Source organism: Buteo buteo, chromosome 19 (genome assembly GCF_964188355.1).
Source record: "Buteo buteo chromosome 19, bButBut1.hap1.1, whole genome shotgun sequence".
Classification (NCBI taxonomy): domain Eukaryota; kingdom Metazoa; phylum Chordata; class Aves; order Accipitriformes; family Accipitridae; genus Buteo; species Buteo buteo.
Genome location: NC_134189.1, coordinates 11,799,178 through 11,823,293, shown reverse-complemented (window position 1 = coordinate 11,823,293; position 24,116 = coordinate 11,799,178). Strand labels below are relative to the sequence as shown.

At 44.2% G+C, this 24,116-nt stretch overlaps 1 protein-coding gene across 1 annotated transcript in view; it reads right to left on the bottom strand.

Moving 5' to 3' along the window:
- Positions 1-24,116, bottom strand: part of TMTC1 (transmembrane O-mannosyltransferase targeting cadherins 1) — a 146,805-nt gene that overhangs the window by 17,351 nt on the left and 105,338 nt on the right. The window contains exons 12-13 of the mRNA XM_075051015.1: positions 8,442-8,585; positions 804-912 (exon numbers count right to left, since the gene is read on the bottom strand). Of these exons, the coding sequence (XP_074907116.1) occupies positions 804-912; positions 8,442-8,585 (253 nt within the window). The remainder of the gene's footprint in view (positions 1-803; positions 913-8,441; positions 8,586-24,116) is intronic.

Sequence of the window (24,116 nt, the reverse complement as noted above, 5' to 3'; positions counted from 1 at the left end):
CTTCTGAACTCAAGCTTTTTGTGCCTCAACTTCCCTTTCCCTCCGTGGGGACAATATTTCACCTCACAGGGACCATGTAGAAATAAACTACCTAACTACAGAGTAGGGAGAGCCCTGAGTAATGAGCATGGGGAACAAGCCTGAGAGGAAATGAGTAATCCTGCCTCCAGAGTGCAGCCTGGGCCGTGCGCTGTAAATAAGGCCTGGGGGCACATATTGAACAATGAGGTTAAATAAAATATTGAACAGCTGCTCATTAAGAGCAACATAAAGCTAGCAAGCCTTCCCAGCCCCTCTATGTGATCACCTACCACGGTAATTAAGGGCCATATTCCAATGTGTGCATGCAAGGGGCAGAATTCGGGCTGCAGAGGCCACCTGGTTTCTGACATTTCCTAGCTCTGGAGTGATTTATTATGAAATCTTAAGGTGTAGGCGGGTGTGTCTGAGGGGGAAGCGCTTGCCTATTCTGCTGTCACAACATTCAAGGTGCAATGGATTAAGACTTCGCCATAGACGCAGGGAGCGGCAGAGAGGGTATTTACTCACAACTTCAACAGTGATTTAATTCAGAGCCACATCATGTGGGTGTAATTACTCACTGCAAATGAGTTGCCTCCCCTCTTGAAAAGTCATCTCTAAAGCAGCCCAAGACCTCTCTGCAGACAGCCGCAGACCCACGCCTGCCACCGCACGTGTGCAAGGCGAGGGTGCTCCGCTGGGACGCACAGGAGGTGATGCAGCTGCGGCAGCAGTGCATGCACACATGCAGAAGGCACGAGAGTTCAAGTGATGCCCATTACCTGTTCAGCTAGCAGCGAGGCCAGGCTTGAGTAAGCATCTGCGAACTCTGGGCCGTACTTAATGGAGTCCCGCAGTAAGATTACAGCTTCCTCCTTCTTCCCTTGGGACCTGCAGCACAGGGAAGGAGGGAAAAAAAGAAAGAAACATTCTTGTAAGCACATGTTTAGGTCGTCCCACTGATTAACTACTTTAAAGAGATGTGAAAGTTCCCAACTTGACCTTTTCAACAAAGATGAAACGATTCACTCGTGCTTCCTCTCCACAGTGTGCATATCCAGCATCTCTTTGGCCCATCACTGTTTCCATATGCTGTTCTCAGGGGTTGGGAGGACATCAGCTTTAATGAATCTGCTGTTTGGTCTGCTATTCTGGTGATTGTCATACTGAGCACTATGCAATGATCCCAGTGAAGACAAAACACCCCCAAAACAGTATTCCTCAACCCCACACACTGAAGAGTAAAAAGTATTTTATTTTGGCTATCAGGCAAGCAGTACAGGCCACATGCTCTGTCTGTTGAGTCATAACCACTAGATCTTGTAAAATTCTCCAGTCCTACTGTACATCTCCTCTCAATATTTTTCTTTATGGCAAATACATCAAATTCTGCCCCATTCATCCCATCAGAAATTAAGGATACATGAAGGACAAGATAGCAAAAGTGTCCCCAGGCATGAAGTACCGCACAAGACCCTCCCAGCAATGTCCTTGGGAAGTCACATGCCCTACAGGAAGGGATGCTGTCAGGGTAACACCACGTTTGCAATCAGCTTCTGGAGGTCAGGCCCCAGTCATGTCACTGAGACACTGGCTGAGCTGGCAACAGGACATTTGCTCTCACCAGCCCTGCTCTCACATCAGTAGGTTGGAGACACCAAAACATTTGCATTTCTTAAAAAAATTCCCGCAGACCCTTTGCATGTTCCTAGACAGCAAGTGTTGTTATAGATCCACTTATGACTTAGTTAAATTAATACTTCGAAATTAAAATATCACTAAGTTAAATCTGCCTGGGATCTCTAAATAATTCCTTAGCAAGTGGATCATTAGGCTAGAGGAGTCTGTTCTTCAGATCCTAAGGATTATGAGATAGGTAGCTGAGAGATGGCTATGCTGATGAGCTAGGCTTTTTCCAGTGTTGTTCTGCATTTACTGCCATGGAAAACGGAAAAGGTTTCTTGAACGAAAATCTAAGGATGTTTATTTATTTGAGCTACAATTTCTCCAGTATCGCTCTGTATTTCTTTCCTTGGAAAAACGAGAAGGTTTCCTGAACAAACATCTAAGGATGTTTAGCTGGACTGGAACAACATTTTCCTTGTGTTGGGTGTACAAAGAATATGAATAGCAGGGCTTACAAAAAGAAACAAAGGGCTCTGGGACACAGAAAATATGTGAACACCTTGCTGCTTTGGCCTTAGATTTCATCTGAGTGACATGGTCAAGTAACCAGATCTTGTTTATAAGGTGCAAATTTCAGCTGATAATATATGTGGCTTTGCAGACTTTTCCCCTTTCTAGTTGTGTAACTGGAAGAGTATTTTGCCTGTGCATTAAGCTAAGTAAAACCAGTTGTGCTAGTCTTTTTCTTCTTCCAGTGGTGTTCCATATAAATTACACGAATGAAGCAAAAACAAATAAAGAACCACTTTTCTCCTGAACTAATTAAAGACTAGCTAGCTTGTCAATTTATAAAACTTTTGGATCCCTTGGCTGGAGTTTCATGACACACTTTTATAAATCAAAAACAGATGACTGCTTTATAAAGGTATTGATGTTTGGCAAAAAAAATTTAGGAAATGCCAGCTACAGAAATAAAAGGATTAAGTGATCCACTCAGCAGCAGTAAAAGTTCCCATTAACCACAAGCATGCAGTCTGAACATGCAGCAGCCCTCTTAATTACCCTTTTTTATAAAATGGCCTTTTTTTTCCCCGTTTGATCCAAGAACAATGTTTGTCTCCTGAAAGTGGGGCTAGAGAGGGAAAGATTATGGCGTCTTTTTATGTGACAGACTGAATTATATTAAAAAAAGCAGATCCAGTAGTTTCTCAGAGGACTCAGGGCTGCAAGATACCAAGTGCTCTGGCCAAGCACTTAAACGCGTACTTGATTTTTATGTATGCAAGTTGAAAATTAATTACTGACTGAAGTGCTTTCCTGGATCAAGGCCAATGCTTTGCAGGATCGTGGCCGTCGCTTATATCAGTCTCATGCAATTTGGGAGAGTGCAGAGCATTAGAAGAACAGTCCGATACACTAATTTACTGTAAACTGGGGATCTGGAGCAGGAAAAGCTAGGTAATGTATACTTTTGCTATGACAGAGAGAGGAACAAATTCAACTGACATGAGGAGTCTATGATCATTTAATCCAATTTTTCCCCAAATTACCTTGCCTTACAATGCCCTCTCCCGACTCCCTCTTCCACTCGAGTCCCCAGTCTCCCCTCTACAATCAGCATGTCTGAGCCAAGAGCAAGGAACAGCTCTTTCCACCAGGAGCATCTCTTCCATATTTTTGCAAGTGCCCTGCAGTTGGAGAAGCAGCAGCTTAAACCATCCCGCAGAAGTCTGGTGATGCATGGGGCTGTGTGTGGGCTGTTAGCACCGGAGCAAATTTAATTTGCAACAGAAAAAGTAACCTAGGAATTACTGTTCTAGAGGACTTTTTAACTTTCAAGATTTGTTTTATTTTGTGAAGTTAGTTTGACTGCATTAAAGCCAGAAACACAGAACTCAGACAAGGGCTCCACAACTGTTCTGAACATCTCATCTTGGTTTCACACCATAATCCAAGGGGAGCTTGCAGTGTCTAACTCCACCTGTATGAAAGGAAGCCTCTAAGCCTGCTCAACTCCCTAGTTTAAAACTGATTCAGATAATTTAGATGCATTCCTTTGCCATTCATCTATACCATGTGGATGACACCAAAGTGGGGGAGTGGGCAATATTCTGCACATCAGGGATGCTTTTCAGAGGGACCAGGTCTAATGGGAACCTCAGGAAGTTCAACAAAAGTCCTGCAAGTCCTGCACCCGGAGTGGGATAACCCCATGCACAAGCACAGGTTGGGGGACGACTGGGGTCCTGGTGGACAACAAATTGTTCATGGGCCAGCAATGTACCCTACATGGCAAAGAAGGCCAACAGTGGGTCTAGGGAAGTGATCCCTCCACCTTATACGATACTTGTGAGACCACATCTGGAGCAATGTCTGTCCAGAGTTGGGCTCCCGAGTGCAAGAAAGCCATGGACTTACTGGAGGAAGCCCAACAGACGGCTACTAAAGAAGGTCAGGGCTAGGGTATCTGTTGCATCAAGGAGAAGCTAAGTGAGCCATGTCTGCGCAGCCCGGAGAAGAGAAGGCTCAGGGGTGGCTTCAGTGCTGCTTGCAACTAGCAGGTCAGACGATACAGAGAAGCCAGAGCCAAACTCTTCTCAGAGGTGCATGGTGACAGAACAAGAGGCAACAGATGCAAGTAGGAACATGGGAAATTCTGATTAGATGTACAGAGAAATATTTTTCACCATGAGGGTGGTCAAACACTCAAACAGGTTGCATGGAGAGATTGTGGCATCTCTGTCCTTGGAGGTGTTCGAGATTCAGCTGGACACAGCCCTGAGCAACCTGATCCAATTAGACTTGCTCTGAGTAGTGGGCTTGACCAAATCATCTCCAGAGGTCCATTCCAATCTAAGTTATTTTCTGAATCTACTGTAACATTGACACTGCCAGAGTTTGGCTGATTTGGGGTTTTTTTTCCCACAAACAGGCTACAACATGTGATACTGACAGATAACGACAGCACTTCATGTAACACAAGAGTATCCTAACCAGAGACCATCCAGAAAGCCAGATGCAGTATCCCTGAATATTATCACTGTTTGCTTCTTTGAATGGAAGGGAGGAATGTTTCACTCTCTAAAAGATCTTAAATCTCGATACACGTAATATCTATCTGATGTTTTTCAGCATCTTCAGACAGTTACACAAGCCTGTGTCAGCACATTCACATACATACATATTCAGAAGCTTGTATCAGAGAGGGCAGATAGTCCTCCTTCCTCTGAATAGATGGGTTTGCTAAACTTGGGACTGAATCATGGCAACAAACACACAGAACACATTGTGTGTTACTCTACATTCAGAAGAGAATCGGTCCTTTGAATAAACTCAAGATTTCATTGCACAGTGTTTCTAGGCATTTCACTTTCCCCTCAAAAATGAAGCCATAACACTCTCAAAGCACGTAAGAGTTATGAGGCTTTTCTTCATAAGAAACAGTGTACTGAATATTGGAGTGCTTTAGGTATGGATAGATACAGTACCGCAAGTAAGAGGTTCTCTCCCATTCTTCCTGCAATAGAAAGCCAAGATAAATATTTACTTCAAATGTTCATAATATTTTATTTCTTGTGTCTTTACAGAATATCCCACAGGCTATAAATTTGTGAGGTATTCTGAAGGATATTTATCTCAGTTTTTTCAAGCTGTATCTCAACAAAACTGAACCTATATAGAGAACTTAAATATTTATATAATGGGAAACTTCAAACCAACACACAAGAAAGCAGCATCAGGCTGCTCTGTGTCACTGGTCACGGACCACAAAAGCAGAGAAAGAGATTTCTCACTTTTAGGTAGGCCATCTTTTGGGTCTATTTTAACTAAGATATCTGTTGGCATTGTTTAAGTATCTACTCTCCAATATTTATATTAGGCAAGAAAATGATGACATACAACTTTATTTTGGGATATGTAAACAGAACCAGAGGCTTATTCAGCCATTACCCTGCAATGCTTCCTGAGAACATTCATCTTCTGGCACATAGCTGTCTTCATTATGTGCAAACAGAAAATGGAAACATCCTTTTTCATCTAGTACTTCCGCAGAAAAAAACCTTAAAAATTCCACCCTGTGGTCCTCAAACCAGACTTTTACTCAAGCTTAAATCACAAGCAATAGATGCGTAAATAGAGAGCTTATTTACAGGGAATAACAAGAGGCAGATTCCCACATGGGAATAGCAAACCCATCCTTCCAAAATCCTGGAGTTCCCCTCTCTCAGCACTCCAGAGGAGGTGAAATCTAATATCCGCCATCAGATTTCTACGCTATGAGCAGGGGTGGGTAAGAGGAAATCAGCAGAATTCAACTGGGAATTCCCCAGGCCAGACGGTTTCATTACGTGTCCCAGTACAAGTAGTGCTGTTACTGGACGTGCCTTAAGTGTTGCAGATCCAGCTCTTCCTGATCTGCACCATGCACTAAAGCCTCTGCAAAGAGGACAGAAAATGCTTTTATGGCTTGACCATTTATCGTCTCTCTGCCATATGTTTAAAAATCAAAACACTCTCCGTAATGTCTCATAGCACAGCCAGAAAGTAATATCTGCCTGTAATACTCTGCAGATTTTCATTTATTACCTATATTAGAGTAGCATTTAGTGTCTGCAGAATACTGGTTGCCCTATATACATATATATGAAAAGATAATTTGGAGAGCCAGGTAGAAAACATAAATAAAGACAAAGCTGTAGGAAAGGGGAGCTTGAAATCTCTGCCTCGTTCCTGTCTGGTCATCTCACAAGTCACCTCGTGCTCCAGCATGGCTGATGATCCCTGCTAAGTTGATGGATGATCCAGGAAAGGTCCTGGCAAAGGGGTTTGGGCTAGTGTTTTAGGAGAGACATTCATATAGGATCTGCCTGCACACCATCTGCTTTACGTATGTGCTAATCCCTCCACCATGAACTCTACCTATGTTTTAGCAGGTTTTTTAAAGCTGAATAGGGAGAGGAGAACAGCCAGTTTCCATTATAATTAATACTACTGGTGTGTCCAGGTGCACTAGGTTGTTTTGGAAGCCTAAAAAAAAGTCTAGAAAATGGGAGCAAATGGGTGTAGGAAAAGGGCAGGTGGAACCTGAGCCCTTTCTTTTAACATGTTTAGCACAAGCATCACACACTTTTAACATACCACAATATATGGCAACACAGAAGGATGCAGAGCACATACAGTCCAACAGGACACACAATATCTTAACTATCACATTAAGAAAAACATGACATATTGCACACAAAACAAACAGCACTTCTAAGAGATTTTCCCACATGTCTCCTTTGTGCTTTGCCAGTGCAACAAATCCAGTTTCTACCCATCTGCTGGGTCATAAGAGCCCATCAACAGGCCAGATTTAAGCATTATTGACATGTCCTGGTGCTGCTTCTGGTTTATGTCCTTTTGTATTAATATTTTATATTAAAAAAAAAAATCACAGAGAATAATAACTAAGGCAAACATGATGGATTAAAAGGACAATATGTATTTTTAAACACCATTGCTACCTAAGATTAATTTCAATCAACCAAATCTGATGAATAATACAAAGACTTTCCATTTCTCTTTTAATAAGATTGTCTTTACCATTTTCCTTTCTTGTGAGTATTTCCAGTAAAGCACTCACCTACTTTCTATTTAAGAATTACTCATCTGCCATATTCTAACTTCAAACCATCAGGTTTACTTGTAATATTATTCTGATAACTTCTCTGCTACCGAACAGACCAGGCAGAACTTCAGCAATCCACTTAATATCCATCACATAAACTCACACTCAGAGTAACATTTCAGAATCAGAGAGCTCAAGTACGTTTTGATGAGACAGTGCTACTTTAAAACCTGTCCAACACTAAAGCCCAAGCTACTCTAAAAGATTTACCAGAGACCTATTACCAGCAAAATAGGTGCAGTTTATATCAGCAAAAGTGTACTTTTACTGCTGTAGTTTATGCAGTTCTGTCAGCAAATAACATGCTATCCTCACAAAAACAAGGCATTTTTTTTTGCTGGTGCAAAATAGCAATGCAGGAATAGAGATATTTTACTTTTTTTAATTGCACCCCTAGCAGATGTCATCATACAGGGAAAGCTTCTTGTGTAGATCTAAGTTCAGTCTTTAGATAAGGTTAGTCAAATTAATTTGCATGATTATGATCGTCTGCTATTCTCCTTGCTAAAGGCTGACACTCGAAATAACGAATGAAATTATGAGCTGATTAACTTGTTCTCTTGCTCAGCAGAGTAACCATATAGGGATGTAAACCAGCTTTCCCCTCAAATCCAGACCCACCTGCTCTGTAATGGGATGAACCTTCTGCTGCTCTGAGCATCTCAGAGTTAGGTGCTTATGCCTAAACTACGCATTGACCTTCCCATACAGCTAATGAAGAGAAGTGGGAACTTGCAGAGAGGGATTTGTTGGATCTGTGTTATTTATTAGATTTGCATCAGATGCCTGTCTTTGAATAACATGGCTTACTGCACTGGAAAGGCTTACACCTCTCCACCGAGATGGGAATCTCAGGTGACTAGCTAGGTTTAGGCACCTCATTTTTGATGCCTGATTTAGAACAAGTGAATTCCCTCCAACTGAAACACAATTGTAAACAGCACCTGAAGTGATGTGGCAGACAGCATAAGGATATCCAAACTAAGCCTCACCTTTGTGCCGGCACTCTAGGTCGGCAATAAGAAATAACACCATTCCTTTACCAGTTGGCAGAAAAAACTACTTTGGTATGTGCATAGAAAGAATGAGCATTTCCTTGGTGCCAGTTCTGTGTTCAACTTACTTGAGCAGGTTGCCGAGATTGAAGAGAGCTCGATTGTGCTGAGGGTTTAACTGAAGGGCCCGTCTGTAGTAGTCCTTTGCCTCCGCCACGTCTTTGGTCAACGTTCCCAAGTTGTTGAGAGCACTTGCATGACGAGGGTACAGTCTAGGAAAAATGAAATATCAAGTTACAGACACTCATTAATTGGCAAATAAAGATGAGGTCACTGATGTTTCCACCACTGCTGTTCAGCACCTGGTAAAGGGAAGGATGCCAGCTAGGAAACACTGCTTTCCCCTCGTTTGCTGCAGGTCCTGATGGGATCCTGAGGAACCTTTTCAACTCACAAAGAGATTGCAAATCAGATCTTCTCCTACAGTTCCTGCATGCCTCCAGGGCAAAAGGGAACATTGAACAGTTTTGAAAGCCTATTTTACCCTCCAAGCAAAAGACGAAGTGACTAAAGCAGTTTGAACGTTTTTATTCAAAATGTTTTTCAAACAAGCAAGAAGGGCTTTGTCAAAAATGTTTCCAATGGAAATATGTTTTGACATATACAGAAGCCAACACAACACTGTTTTGTTTTTTTAAATCAGTTTTCCACAATAAAAGTGGTAACAAAGTGCAAAAGGAAACTTGAAATCAGCTGTTGAACAATGTTTTCAGGACCAAGCAAAATGATAAAAAAATCTGGAAACAGACTGCTTAACAGTATGAATTCCCTAAGCTTCTAGTTGTATTTTTTTACCACTTGGTTCAGTTTTCGTTTTAACTGATCTGTTGATCTTTACATCTACCTGTTTCAGTTATAACACTACATATTGGGCCCAGTGCATCTCTGTTAAAATTCTCCATGAATTAAGAACAACATCATGGTCCATTCAGCTGCTTAAATTCTCAAAGTTGTGCTCCTACATTAATATTTTGGTTTGCAGGTCTTTCATCAGAAAACTCCAGAGGTGAAAGTGGTCCAGGGCAAGATTTAGCACACAGGACCCTTTGTGTCATAGAGGGGTGAAAACTGAGGTTCATTATGATAAAGAAATACAACTATGATGGTAGCCCACAGAGGTCCCAGGCAAGCTGTGTGAGTATGTCTGATGCTCTGGTATGAAATGGTGCGCAGGCGCTTGCCCACAGAACTCCTCCAGATGATCACTTCATTCATGATGGGGAGGAAGCGGGTTAACATGGTCAAGGCTTTGGTTTGAGAAGACCTAGTTGCAAATACCGCTGCCACTGCAGATTTTCTGTTTCGGAGGAGGAGAAGTCATCTGACATTTTGTTGCCTTAGGTCCCTGTTCATGGGAAAGTGATGTGGATAATGACATTAAAAGTAGTTGGCTATGACAGCCCAGGGTACAGCATCAGGAGGGGCATTTAAAGGAAGAAGGGATTATGACTCTATAATATAGTCTGACTCTAAAGTTTGCAACTGTTTTTAATCTAAGACTTTCCATGGTGGGTTTTTTTTGCCTGGAGTTTTTCATTATGTCAGTTCAGCCCTGGGATTTTCTGTGCTTAAGTACCATGAATAATTTAGCATTTTATACACTGCTGCAACATTTGTATCAGTCACATTTTTGCTCCACCGCACATAAGTGATTTTGGCAAGATCTTACTTGGGGGTGAAGCTGGGAACACACAAGGGAACTCCGGGAGAAATGGACATGCACTGGTAACAAACCCAGGATGCTTCCTACAACTAAGTAATAGAAGAGCCCAAAGTCCTTTTTCCACCCAACACCAAGTCTAGCAGACAAGGATTGCAAAGCCACATAGTTGAGGAGAGATCATTCAAGGATGCAGCCATGTACGTTTTTTAAAACTTAGCGTATTACAATGACAAAAGATAAATGTGTATGACCACCACTCATAGTAACTAATGACAGCACACTCTGTCAACATCCCTCCCATACAGAAAAGCATCCCGTCTCTCAGAGGTAACCACTTCTCCTGCTGCAAGCCCTCAGGTGCAGTGCCCCGTGTCTCCATTCCCCCACGCTACCCGCATTCGCTGCTCGAGTGATTTTTGAAGAGCTCCCTAACTAATCTAGTCACAGAGGAGCAAAGAATAGGAAATTCATGGCGAGACTGCAGTTGGCATAGAAATAGCATCACTTTCCATCACTGAAGCTACCCAGTGAGCCCGATGTCTTTTGGGATGTGAAAGGCTGCCTGTGCTTGGAGAAGCATCAGCAAAGGACAAGACGGTGATGAGGGTGAAGTGTTGAGTCTTGAGCTTGGCCCTAAAATCCACTGGTGATCAAGGCTAAGCCTCCGCACCTGAAGCAGGCTGGAACGAACGCTTTCCACAGCAACAGCAGGGGAGCAATGGAAAGGACCAAGCTTGCTTGCTCTTCAGCACTTGGGGGACAGCTCTGTGTGATAACTTGACCAGGATCTTGAGCGAAGAACATCCTATCTACCTTAGGGCAAATGACTCAGGGCTCAGCCTTGTTTCCCATTTCTTCCATGGCATTTGGACATTGTTTTGGACCAAAAAAAGGCCTGGGAGTTATATTTTTGAGGCTTTTTTTTCCAGTTGGCTATGATAAAAGCTGTGCACTACTTCTGTCAGTACTCACACATAAAACCAGCTCTAATATCTCACATGAAGTCGCTTGAGTTATGAGTGGGCAAAAGTATTTCAGACAATTCTTGGGAAAGTCAGAAACAGATTAACATTTTACAGGCCTAAACCTGATGGTTTTGCTCTCAAACTTCCAGAAATTAATTCTGTTCTTGGCCTCTAGTGCTCCCATGACAATGTAGGCCCAGGAGATCCACTTGCACCAATTTGGAGAGGAATGAAAACTCAAGATTAAAAAAAGAGAACTGATTTCACCTTTAAATTACACAGTTCTGACCAGCAGCTCCATAAATACACTTCTGAGCTCAGAGCTAAACCCTCTCGACAGCAAATCACAGGATGCAAGCACGTCTCCCATGTATCCTGGGCTCTATTTCTTGTGTTTTACATTTATTCATTACATCTCATTGCCCTTTCCAAGAAATATAAGTGAAAAAACAGAACCTCAGCTAGCACGAATTGTCAGCTTAAACCCGCTTAGCATCTGGCCTGAAGAACTTCCAACATTTGCAATTTTACATATCTGAACAAACGTTAAGAGAAAAATCTGAGCACAGTGAGATAAGGCAGTGGTGTTGGGCTTTGCCGTTAGGGTTCAGTTCTTTACAGTATTATTTAAAATATTACTTTATTACAGCAGTAGAGCAAGATGCCACTCAACTGAGTTCAGCAGAGAGCATAACCAAGCCCTAAGAGAGCATCACCTCCAGGAAAGTAACCAGACCCAGAGGCTGAGCCCATGACCATCCACGCTGTTATACTGTTAACATGATCCCTAACAGTTTCACACCAGCCGCAAATAGTTCCCAGGCGTGGTCCAGGGCTGAACCCAGACCAGGGTTTGGTCCCAAAAGCCAGCTTGGGCTCAGCCGCTGTCTCTCAGAGGATACAAACACTTACGGAATACTTGCAGGTCAATTTATGCCAGTTGGCCTCAGGGCGAGAGAATGGAGACCAGACCCTTTTTTATTTATTAATATGGATGTTGACTAAAGGACTAATGGCCTTATTCAAACTACCCTCTGTTCATGCACACCCCCTGCTGTTACTAACAGCTTCCTGGGGATAAAAACAGACTAGAACAAAGTCTTGCGGCTGGATTTACAGAATAGCATAAAATTTGACCACAAGTGACTAATTAAAGCAACATCTACTCAAGAACTCTCAAAATGTTTCTGCAAAACTTGCAGATACACCATTTGCAAACTGGTTTGCTTTTTGCTGTATGTGATCTACTGTTTTAATGAATGGAGGCACACGTACATCTTTTTTTTCTATTTTTTATGGTATCATGAGGTTTGTGCTGTTTTTCAAGACTTTTGGAATTGGTCCCAATTATTCCCAATGTCTACTTTGCTTATTTGGACCATAAACTCTATGATGCAAAGATTGTCTCTTCCCCACATATATTTATTTCTTGGAAGGGTCAGAAACACATAACCAGGACAGGTGGTCTCCAGTTAACCTGAAGTTTCTTCGTGCCACAATAATGATAATACTTAGAAGCCAGACCTTGTTTTACAAATAGTCAGGACACTCTGAGATGCAAGGAATCAGTTGGAACATATATACTTTGTTTTGCAACTTCTCTTAAGAAACAAAGCTTTCAATCTGGACACACAAGGAGCTGTACTTTCCTTGCCACCACCATTGATAATGGTAACAGTCTGCAGGCAATATCCTTCTTGCTATGCATCTGATTAGGTAGAAATTCCTCTAGGCTTCACCTAATCAAATGCAAGTGCTGCATTATTTATGAAAGAAAGCTGAATTTCATTAAACTTATTCTACAAGAAGCAGTTCATGTAAAAAAATCAGTTTCACCTTTCTTTTAGAAATCAGAATAATTTTCTTTAAAAACCTACATTCACAGGTGATTATAATAGAAGTCTTGAAACGGCAAAATTACTTTAAAAAAAAAAAGGAAACCAACCCATAAAAGTATATTTTAAATCAGGCTGGGATTTCATTTCTAAAGAAAAGACAAGTGGGATGTTTCCTTGTTGCAGAATGAATAATTCAAATGATTCCTCCAGTGCTGTATCTGCAATTGTCAGAATAAATTTAAGCAGCTTTCCCTTTAACTATTACAGGTATACACCGCATAAGAACTCCTGTTAGTAATTATCCCCGCTTCTTTTAGGCTAGTGAAATTCCTTCTAATACCACTGAACAAAAAAGCCTTATTGACTCGCACAGTCAAGAGATTTCCCATTTCACAAGAAGATACCAGGCATAAAACATATATAGTCATCAAAACGCTGATGACCATTTATTTTGCTTTTTAATTTAATGCTGTTATTACCTGAAACATTAGTTAAGAAAAAAATTGAAGGGTTTTGTTTGGCAACATATCTGAACTACAAGACAATTTCAGAAAAAAAGAGTAAGGGAGGGAATTTGTTGTCATGACTACAACCTATAATCCACCAAGAATTTTAATTCTTTTAATTCAGATTGAGAGAGACCACTTAAACAACTGGCACGCTCTGCTCGCAGTCCTGCCTTTAAATGGCCCTTGGGCTGGTGCCAGAAGTATTCAGGGGGCAAAAGGCATTAGCGTGACAACTCCCCGCTCACTGTTAAGAGCATTATGTGGGTTTTGCACAGCCATCGCTGCGCAGGGGCAGAGAGCAACAGGGGATGGGGCCAGGCTAATGCACAATTAGCCAGGGAAACTGCCAGGAACAGCATGGAAAGGGCTGCAACACCAGCTTTCAGGTGTCCGGGCAGCCCCCCATGGCCACCACATGATAAAGGGGTTATTGAAAGCAGTCCAGAGCCACTTCTCAGAGCTCAGACAGCCCTGAGATCAGGCACCAAGATGACTCTCCCTGATGCCCCATCCCAGTGCCTCCCCGTGGCTCTGCCCAGCCCCTCACCACCCTCCAAGCGTTGATGATAAGCCTGTTGAAAGAACGTTCCCAGTGACTTGAGACATGAGTCCTTAAAGCCATTATAAAATCTGTAAGCAACGCTGGCCATCATTAACCTAACGGCCATGCCACAGCAGCAGCAGCAAGAAAAAAACCTGCCTGCATCATCTTGCACAATATTCAAAGCGGCTCCAAGCATATTCATTTCTGCTAGAAAGAAAAATCAGCAACTGATTCACCTGGGGAGATCTAGCATGCCTGTTTTTTGTTAATGCATCTTTTGATTAAAGAATGCATTTAAACTTAGCACTCGCAGGGAATGCTCTACCTTTGAAGCAGCTGTGATTAATTACCACTGCTGTACCGCCGTGAGAAAACCGGTTGTGTTGCCTCTCTCCTGGTAAAAGAAGAGGGGCTGAAGAGCCCTGGGACAGACCTCCTCTCACCAGTCCTCCATACTGCGGGATGCCTCCCTCCTACCCGCTCTTGGCTCTCCTGCTGCCTGTGCGACCCTACCGCAACGCTCAACATCCATGAGGCTCACTTCAGCCAGATTAAGCCTGCAGAGTCAGGCCTTAATTACCCAAGCCCAATTACTTGCTGGCAGCATGGCAACTTGTTTTTAAGGCACGTTTTGTCCCATTTCAACACATACCATAATATTTTATTGGCATCATTTTGCCAACAAAAGTAAGAATGTTACGTGAATAATGTTTCATCACTGCCAAATTTTTACACTGCCCGTTTTATATTTACTCTGGTATACTATTCCAAGCCAATTTTCCAATTTTAATATTACATCACGCTCATTTTCACGTATTTATGTAAGTTCTCAATAAAGCTCTATGTCAGGTTGAATTAAAACTTGACTTGATGCAATTCAGAGACCAGTCATCCTACAGGGAACAATCCTATGCTGGCAACAACTCAGGCCATGGCCTCACTATAGCGTGGTACCTTGTTCCGAGAGGTGCTCTGCATGATGTGGAGATGTGCAGGTCACGGAGCCAGATTCTATGTCTTTCTCAAAAAGACCTTCCATTTGTAGCATTTGAATTCCTTTTATAGAAGGAGAGATGATCCTGCAGTATTAAGCAGCAGCTGGTTTCTCTTGAAGAGTTTTAGTACTTGCATCAATATTTCCTCAAAGGTAACACCCTTCAGCTTGGCAGAAGGTTTGTAGCAGGCTGGGATTTTTTACTTTTTTTTTTCTTTTTTTTTTTTCTTCCAGAAAAACCCTGGAAATCCTATTGAAAGTCAAGCAAGTGAGATCTAATGCTTCTGGGTTCCTTTGAAAGCCTCAGGCATAATCTTCTTCAGTGAAAGCATGACAAAGCAGCCAGGCTCCTGGCTGTACACAGCATGGCCCGGCGCTGGATATTACATCATGCCCATTTCCAGCTAGGAGGTGGTCCAGCTCAGGGCCTGACACAATGCTAGGAGTAAGACAGGGAGCTATCCCACCCCAGCACGGTGCCGGGGGCTCTCAGAGCATCCCTGAGCAGCTCTGCAGGTCCCGTTAGGGTCCTCACTGGTGTTACACGGACCGGCTCGGGTCCTGATGGAGGTCCCGCTCAAGCAGTCAGTGGGGGACGTGCCTGATCATCAATGCCTACAACTATTTCAGACACCCACCCCCTGCTGCTGCTGAAGGGCGGGAGGGTCAGCCCACCTCAAACGTCTTGTACCGTCTAGCGGGCAGAAGTCACCCACATTTGGGGCCTGAGCACCTACAACGTGGACGCTGAGAGACAGTGCTCATCTCTGCCACACGGCCTGAGACAAGTCTGTCTCTCAGGGTCTCCGTGCCCCGTCACTAAAACGAGAACGATGCAACTTCCCTGCCCCGTACTACTGCCTCTCCGCTCACAGCACAAGCCCTCTGCGGTGATAACAGCCTCCAGCTACGGTCAGCGCCCGGCACAGCGGGATCTTGATCTCAGCTGGGATCTCCAGAGGCCAATTCGGTATACACAGCAGGTGCTGAACCGCAGCTGGGGATCGGTGGAAGGGAGAAAGGCCCTGGCTGTGTGGCTTCTCCCCCCGCCTGGCAGCGCAGCCGGCAGGAACAGCAGCTCGTGGGCGCCCTGCCACCGGCAAACTCTTTCACCAGCGTGAGCCTCCAAGGCTGATGGGCAGAGCGCAGGGGACGGCAGTCGTGCTGTGCCCTAATATCAAGGGGAACCCCTCCAGGACAGAAACGTGAAAAAAAGAGAAGCTGAAGAGATTTAATCTGTAAATTGACAAAAGCCCCAGGAATTCTTTGAGACTGGCATCCATTAAGAAAAAAAAAAACAACCCAAACCAAACATATCCAGGAGCATGCCATTTACAAAACAAACTTGTAGCACATTACACAATAATACAATTTATGGATTTTCATTAAATTTTCAAACTTGGGCACGGGTGGAAGCTTAAGTGTTGAATTTGCGGTGAAAAAAAGGATTTTAAGTCAAACAATGTCACAGCTAAATATGAATAAATAAAACATTTCCTGCTAAACTCACATGTTCCCTGCAGTGCCAAGGCAACATGAGGTTATCAAACTGGGCTGCCTGCTTATGCTCTCACATAAGGAATTTATGCAGGATGCATCTAAGTCCTGAAAATCCCAGAAACCGCTCAAGCCCAACAAACGAGTAATAATTCATGACACGCCTGACTTACAGACAGCACAAACTGTACAGGCACCTCCACAGAGCTCACAGAAACTAGAGGGATGCCACAGCAAACAGGGGACCATCGGGTGAGTTCTTCAACCAAACTGTTACATGAGGGGATGAAATAACAACATATATCTCACCTAAGCAGATGGGGTGAAATCACGCCTGTCATCTCCCAAGGTTCACAGGTGCCGGAGGAAGCTGTATAGCCCCATACTGCCAACCGTGATCACGGCTGTCTCTGAGATGTCTGGGGGTTGCTTCAGTCTTTGGTGTAAATCAGAGCACTCCCATTACAGCACTGCCCAAATTGTTCAAAGGGGCCACTCAAAAGTCTGGGGATAAGCAGAGTGCCTCAACTACTCCTGCCAAGCCTTCACAGAAAGTCTCAAGGTTATACTTGACAGACATGTGCTGGGAACCAATTTTTCTGCTGACCCTTGATAAGGACCAGTGAAAGCAAGTCTCTGATGATTTAGCACGACAATAACCAGCGCTACCTGGTCATTCTTTGAGCAAAGTTTTCATAAAGACAAGGACAGCAGGCTAGGGAAAAAGAAATGACTGTGGGAACGAGTAATTAATACTTGGATTTGAGGTTCTCATTAGACAAAAGTGAAAAGTAGACTTGAAAACCAGCAAAATACAGCCATAAGTTTCTCTCTGCATAGCCCGCATAAAAATAAAAATAAATGCCTTGTCCCAATAAGACAACAGCTTTGCAGCTTCATTAGGGAAGCATTTTCCATTCCCCAGATTTTCAGCACCAGTCCCCGATATGTAAGCAGTCAGAGCAATGACACCGTGTCTGAGGAAGGCTATAGAGCAGTCATTCTCATAGCTGATGGGGGCTCTTCTCCAAGAAGATGCATTTGAAAAGCCAGTAAGTCCCTGAAGGACAGTGTAGAAGGACCTGCACCCACAACTGAAGCCACGGTCTAGGAAGGGACACTGCCTGAAAATACCAGTGTCCAGGGGTAAGTTACACATATGTCTGTCCATCCCAGCAGGCACATCCAGCTTCCATCGCTGTCAATGCAGTTACACTGCACACATACTGCCTCTGCATCAGGGCTTATGGTTGCACTCACACCAGTTTGGGTTTTGAGTAAATAAAGGCTCGTTTGGTTGATATTTGATCACTAAAAAGCAGAAAAACTGAGCAGAGGTGGAGCACACCCCAAGACAGGCAGGGATTAGCGCTTTATAGAGAACAGGTTCAAAAATAAATTACACTGGCTGAAGTAATTTGGCCATCATCCTATGCACTGTGTTGTAAAGGCCACTAAGTCTCCGATTCAAATTACCAGGCAGCCTTTTCAGCCATCAATTACTATTAAATCACTCAACAATTTTGTCTAGCTTCAGGACAGCCACAACATACATACACAAGAGCACCAACTACCCCAAAAGCCTATTGTCAAAGTGCGATTCAGAACATTGCACAAAGATGTTTCTGACTCCTTGGACGCGATCTGCCTCAAGTCTGTAACATCCACTAACACAGGGTATTATGTGAAGTCTCTATGAAGATGTTTCACCAAATGCCTAACCAGAGGGCTTGCTCCAAGGGCCTGACCTAAGTAACATTAACTGTCAGAAGGACACTCACGGTTTCAGGAGGAAATGCAGCCCTGACACTCGCAGCAAAGCACTGCTGCACATTTTTGACTCACTGTAAAAACAGGCTAACAAATGGTGCTGGTATTTTAATTCTTTCCAGAAATAAATCACAGATGGTATTCAAGGCCACCTGCAGTCCACGCTGAGAGGCATTTTCAAGGCACACACACAGACACACACATACATAAAGGGCTGTATGAACACAATTTTTTTACTGCATGGAGAGTGCAATTTAACTGAATTTAAACAACCCCAGATACTGTTGATTTAAGATATATAAAAACCCAGTGGGAAGGTGTGTGGGAAAGCTTAGCAAGAAACCTGAGTCTCCCTTACAGCATTAGGGCTTTATTTCTAAGTGGAGTGAGGAAAAAGAGCAGCCCTGCTTGCTCCTTTTCTACCCATTCCAGTGATGTTATGAACCAATTTCATTGCCTCAGTGAGGGATATGGATACCCACGCTGCTCCCTCCTCCCCCATCTAGCCTGCATTCGAGTACCAAGAATACATAAGCATGATCACGTGAACGCTTCTTGATGCCACAAACCAGCATTCCCAGTTTCAATGCTGTGAGCAATGCCCTAAGCTGTATTATTTGCAAGCTCTGCAAGAGCTAGACGACACATGTCGCAGCACCAAGAGTTTTCATACTGGTTCATCTGCCTCCTGGCCTACTCCCTCCTCTGTCTCAAGGCTGAGCACCAGAACAGCTCCTCAAGACACAAAGAAAGCCAGCCTGAGGGTTCCTGCTTGCTGCCCAGAGGCTCCCTTCTCTGGAAGATGCCACAAGGGAGAATGGAGGTTTCTGCACGGCAGGCTGGTCCCCTTCCCACTCTGTTCGGTCAGCAGTGTTTGGCAGAGAAAGTCCAAGGGGAGCTTGTGGCTATGAACCTGTTGACAGACACATACACGCACAGGCACGCTGCAGATGTGTACTCACTCTCATGTATGCACACCAGTGCATTTATGTACACAAACTCACAGTATTACACATACGGTGGATACTTCCTGCAGGACTCTCTACCATCAGGCATTACACCGATGGTAAGGGTCAGTCACACGCTTGCCCATGCCTCTGTTGGGAAAGAGCAACACCCCAGAGAGCAGTTCTGGGTTGCCCCGAGGTGCCCGATGCTTGCAGGGCCAGCCTGAATCTCTCTCTCTCCGCCCCCCTCCAGCCTTACTGTCTGTATTTATTTCTTACCAGCACTCTTCTTTTTTTAGTCACCCAATCCCAGTTCATTTCTGTGACTTTCATCCAGCAAAAATCAGTTATGAAGAAATAATTCAGTTATGATTCAACCGTTTTGTATCATTTGATGGTCACAGCATCTGCCTTCACACAAAGATAACTCTTTCTCCCCCACTGTTAACTTAAACACAATACTCTACTGACATTTTTTAATTAAGGGCAAATCTATATGTTTTTATATCCAGAAGTGCAAACATGAATTTTTAGATGTTGAACTTCTGCCAAACACAGAAATGTGGCTTGAATAGCACAGAACTATTGTTAGCGCATTTATTCACCCAACTCCAGCAAGAAACCCAGCAACCTCCTTCAGCCTCACCCGCTGTTGCTCACATCAATCTGCCATCCATGGGAAGCACGGCCCTGGCAACAAACACAGTCGGTAAGACAGAGCTGGTTTGGGAATTAAAATTTTGAATGAGTGCAACTGCAGCAGGGAAGGTGAATTCCACCACCTCCCCCCCCCCCCATTGTTAAAAGTGTTCTTAAAGACATAACGAATGTTCATCAAATGGGTTTTAAGGCTCTACTGTTTTTCTCTCTCTGCATGTCAGCTCATGTGCATTCCTGAGGAGCGATAAAACAGTCTCAACAGCAACGTCAAGGAAGCAAGGCTGAGGAGAAGCACGACAAAAGCTTGGTAACTATCAATAACAGCAAAAATGTCTTCATTAGCACATCAGAGATGTTCTTCATATTTGCATGAGGTTGCATGATCTCATATTCTCACTCAAACAAAAGAGTGTCAAGACAAGTTTTATTGTGGATAAGACCAGCACTGTTTGACCTCCAGGAACAGGGGGTCTGTGAAATTCCTAGCAACAGCCACAAATCTGCAGCAGAAGCAGCAGCAAGAATGTTAAGGCCAGCTTTCAGAGTAGCCATGGTCAACTTGCATCTCAGACTGAGTATTTCTGGCCTTTACTTTTTGCAGGAAAAAAACCCCAAGTATCTCCTGGGGTCACTACCATATGTCAGCCAAACCAGTCAAGCAGTCTAATCCAGCAGTGTTTTTCTTGTTTTACCGAAAGCAAACTGAAAGGTTTATAACCCACTGCTACAACTGCAGAACGCCAGCTGTTCATCAAGTCTGCTTTACAGGTAACTCATCTTGCATCTCCGAAGGGCTCCGCTTCCATTCTCCTTTTAGGAACCCAACGTACAGGAGGAGCTTTTCCTATGTACACAGAACTTTTTTTCTTTTCATTCTCTTCATCTCCAATCCAAATGTTGTTCTCCTTTTTTGCATTTCATTTCAGTTTTCATTTCCCCCACTCTTGGACAGCATGATTAGACTGCACTAATCACCTAAGTCAGGATGTTGTGTCACTGGCACCTGGGCTGTGGTGAGGAATGAGTTTTTTGACAGGCCACTTACAATGGCATCAACAGGTGGTTGTCGGGATCAGCTGCTGAGTTTGCCTTGGAAACCTGCCCTGCAGTTTCACTGTCAGAGAAAATACATTCTTCTCCTGCATCATTTATTTATCTGCCCTGAAGTTAACAGAGATACACCAACACGTGCCAGCAGAGGATCCTCCCTGCCTTTGAAAGCAGGAATGGGAGCAAGCGATTAAAGCACCGGGAATCAACTTTCCCAGGATTTAGTCTCAATTGCTATTATTTCACTGCGTAACCTGTGTGCACTTCAACATCCTTTCCCACAGCTATAGCTACAACATCACCTGCCTACTTCACAGGAGCAATGGCAACCTTTGTTTTGCTAAATAGCTACATGGCAACCGACACTTCTGGCAGAGAAGCAGCACGTAGAAACGCATCATTACGTTGGTGGAATGGTAATTGTGAGCGGTTCAAGCAGCCGAGTGCGACTGACAGGATCACTTTTGTTTAGCAAACAGTTAGACTCATTCACCAGAGATCAAGCAGGCCTACATTGTAATTTGGCACAAGCTTTAGAAGCGAGCTGGAATGATGGATGAGCCATCATCCACGTGCCTCAGACAAAGCCGGTCCAGGGCGACGCTGCTCTCCCTTTCCTACCTCCCAGGAGCTCCCTCCCGGGTGGCGGTGGTGGCAGCCGTGTCCTTATTGACTCCATTTCCTTATTAATTCCCTTATTGATCTGCTCACTGCACGCTAGGCAGATATGATATTTTCATCTCCCATACTTCTGACGGTGCTGCTGCTGGATTGCGAAGCCTCTCGAGTAGCTTGCGTTTTCTGTAACCCGGGCAGTGTGGATCCACCCGGACTCAGCCCAAAAGCAGACACCCACTGAGGGGTACCTGGGGTAAATGAGGGAAACCGGTTGTGTTAGCACCTGGGCTGCCGGCCTGCCTGCTCCCTGACGAGGAAATTCATAGAGTGAGCGGTGCCTCAGCTTCCCAGCTGTTCTTGCATTTTAAGGTCAGGCCAGTGGCCAAAAATACCCTGAACCATCAAAACCTGGTCAGAATATTACAGCTACTACTTCCTTCTAATTGTAGAGTAATTGGTCTACAATCAGAGCAGCAATTGCACAGCTGGAGCCCGTGAGGATTGGTAAACAGCTTGGACATGAAATCTGTTCTTATCTGCGATACCTGTCTAGGGTCTTCCACTGTATCCACCACCATCTTGCCTGTCCCACATCCATCACCTTCTCCACCGCTTCAACGCAGCCATCACACATAGGCACCTGGCGGCGGCTGCAAGGCCTACACACAACCCCAGGCGCTTCAGAAGGGGCACGTCTGAGGGGAAAACACGGGACGTAATTCTCAACAGGAGAACACACTACACACGCTGGTTTACTGCTTATCACACGGCAATTTCCCTGCTACAGGCGTGGGAAGGGGTAAAAATAAGGAAAGCCTAAGTGCAGAGAGACAAGGTAGTGGGACCAAGTAATGCAGCTTCCCAATGATGGAGCCAGTAGGAGACTCCCGACTCCTGGTTTGCACTACCGGGTCAGATAGCAAACATGCAAGGTGAGGACAGAGCCTCGCTTTTCAAAAGAGCCAACTAATCCTGAAATTACTGAAGCAAGAGGAGCACAAGCACCGGTGTCACTGAGACACTGAGCACCTAGAGAAGGGCATGGTTGGTTCTGTGTGGCTCCAAGCCCTGAAAAGGCTTTGGATGCTCTATAAACAATACCATCAGCACAAACCCTGCTATTTAATAAAGTTGAGGGAATGTTTGCAGTCAGTTCTCAAAACAGACTCTTTCATAATTGAAATACTGCAGCGCAGAAGACAGCATTATAATTATAATAAATGGGTGCTGCTGAGTTAGAGAAGAGAAAAATCTTTTGTCAGCAAATCCCATTTACACAAGCAGAGGCTATGTCGGTAGGAGCAGTTACGTTACTCTGTGTACTAGCACGTTCACTGCAGGGCTTGGATAATTTTTGTTAGTCCCTCTTCTTTTTAACTTGCAATGGGCTTTTCTGGTAAGTTGGAGAAAGTTCAGAGACTAGCTACAGGAACGACTGGAGGACTGCAAAAACTCACATAACACTGAAAATGCCAGCAGCTACATCAGTGGGTTGTATCAAGCAGCAGGTTAAGGGAGGAGTTGATCACTCTATGGAAAACAGACTTTGGGTAATGGCACCCTTCAGTGTGGCATTTGAAGGTGTAAACAAATTCAATGACTGGAAGCTGACGTTAAACAAATCAGACCAAAAATAAAGGAGGACATTTTCAACAGCCAAGGTAATTAACCTTCAGTACAATTTATTGATGGTTGTGCTGGATTTTCCATTCCTGGAAACATTAAAAAAATAAGATGGAGGTTTTTCTAAATGACTTCCTAAATGCCCAGCATGGTAAACCAGAACAGGATGCTGCTCAAAAAAGCTACAAATCACCTTTACCCAGGTTCAGGCCCTCCTCAGCGACAATGAAATCCTGTCCTCCCAGTTTAACCTGGGCGGGTTAGGAGCCCTTGGAGAGCCTTTCATATAACCCTGTCAGCTGGCCAGAAGACAAAACATAGATGTAATTTCTGGAGTTTCCTGCCACACCACATGTCAGGAAAGAACACTTTTTGCACCTCCTGATGTGCCCTATGGAACCGAGCTCTGCCCTTGCTGTCCATCAGAGCCGCTCCTCACCTTGTCTGTCCTTCCCACACATGCTTTTATTCCCAAAGACATTATCTGCATCCTCCATGTTTGCTTTTCCTTGCCACTCTCCCCTGCCCTTTTCCCTGCACCCACTCCCCTGAGGGGCTTGTCCCTTCTCCCAAGCCCCCAGGACCAGAGAGGAGAGGTTTGGGGAACTGGGGTAACGTGCTTACTGCACCGAGCACTGCCCGGGCAGCAGGGAGCAACTGAGGCCCCGGCTGAGCTGCACTAACAGCACCGGCAGGAGCGGCAAGCAGAGGGATGCTGCTTGCAGGGAGTAACCCCGTCCGCGCGTGGTCAGGAGGGTCCTTCAGAGGTACCACGGGACATGTCCCATCTTACAGCCCAACCCTGGGCTCAGATTTACCGTGCATCTATGGGCAAGGCAATTCACCCTCCTGCTTCAGCTTCTCCCTGTACAAAACCACAGTAATGATATTTACCCTGTTACTGCACAGGAGCATTTTCAGGATCAATTAGTTTAGTGTTCGTGCAAAGCTCTGTGGACAGAAGCCTCAATACAAGTAGTAAGTACTATTATTATTACTGCATTTCAGATGGCTACAGCACTGGCGTTTTCCAGGCATGCACCATTAACAATTTACTAAGATAAA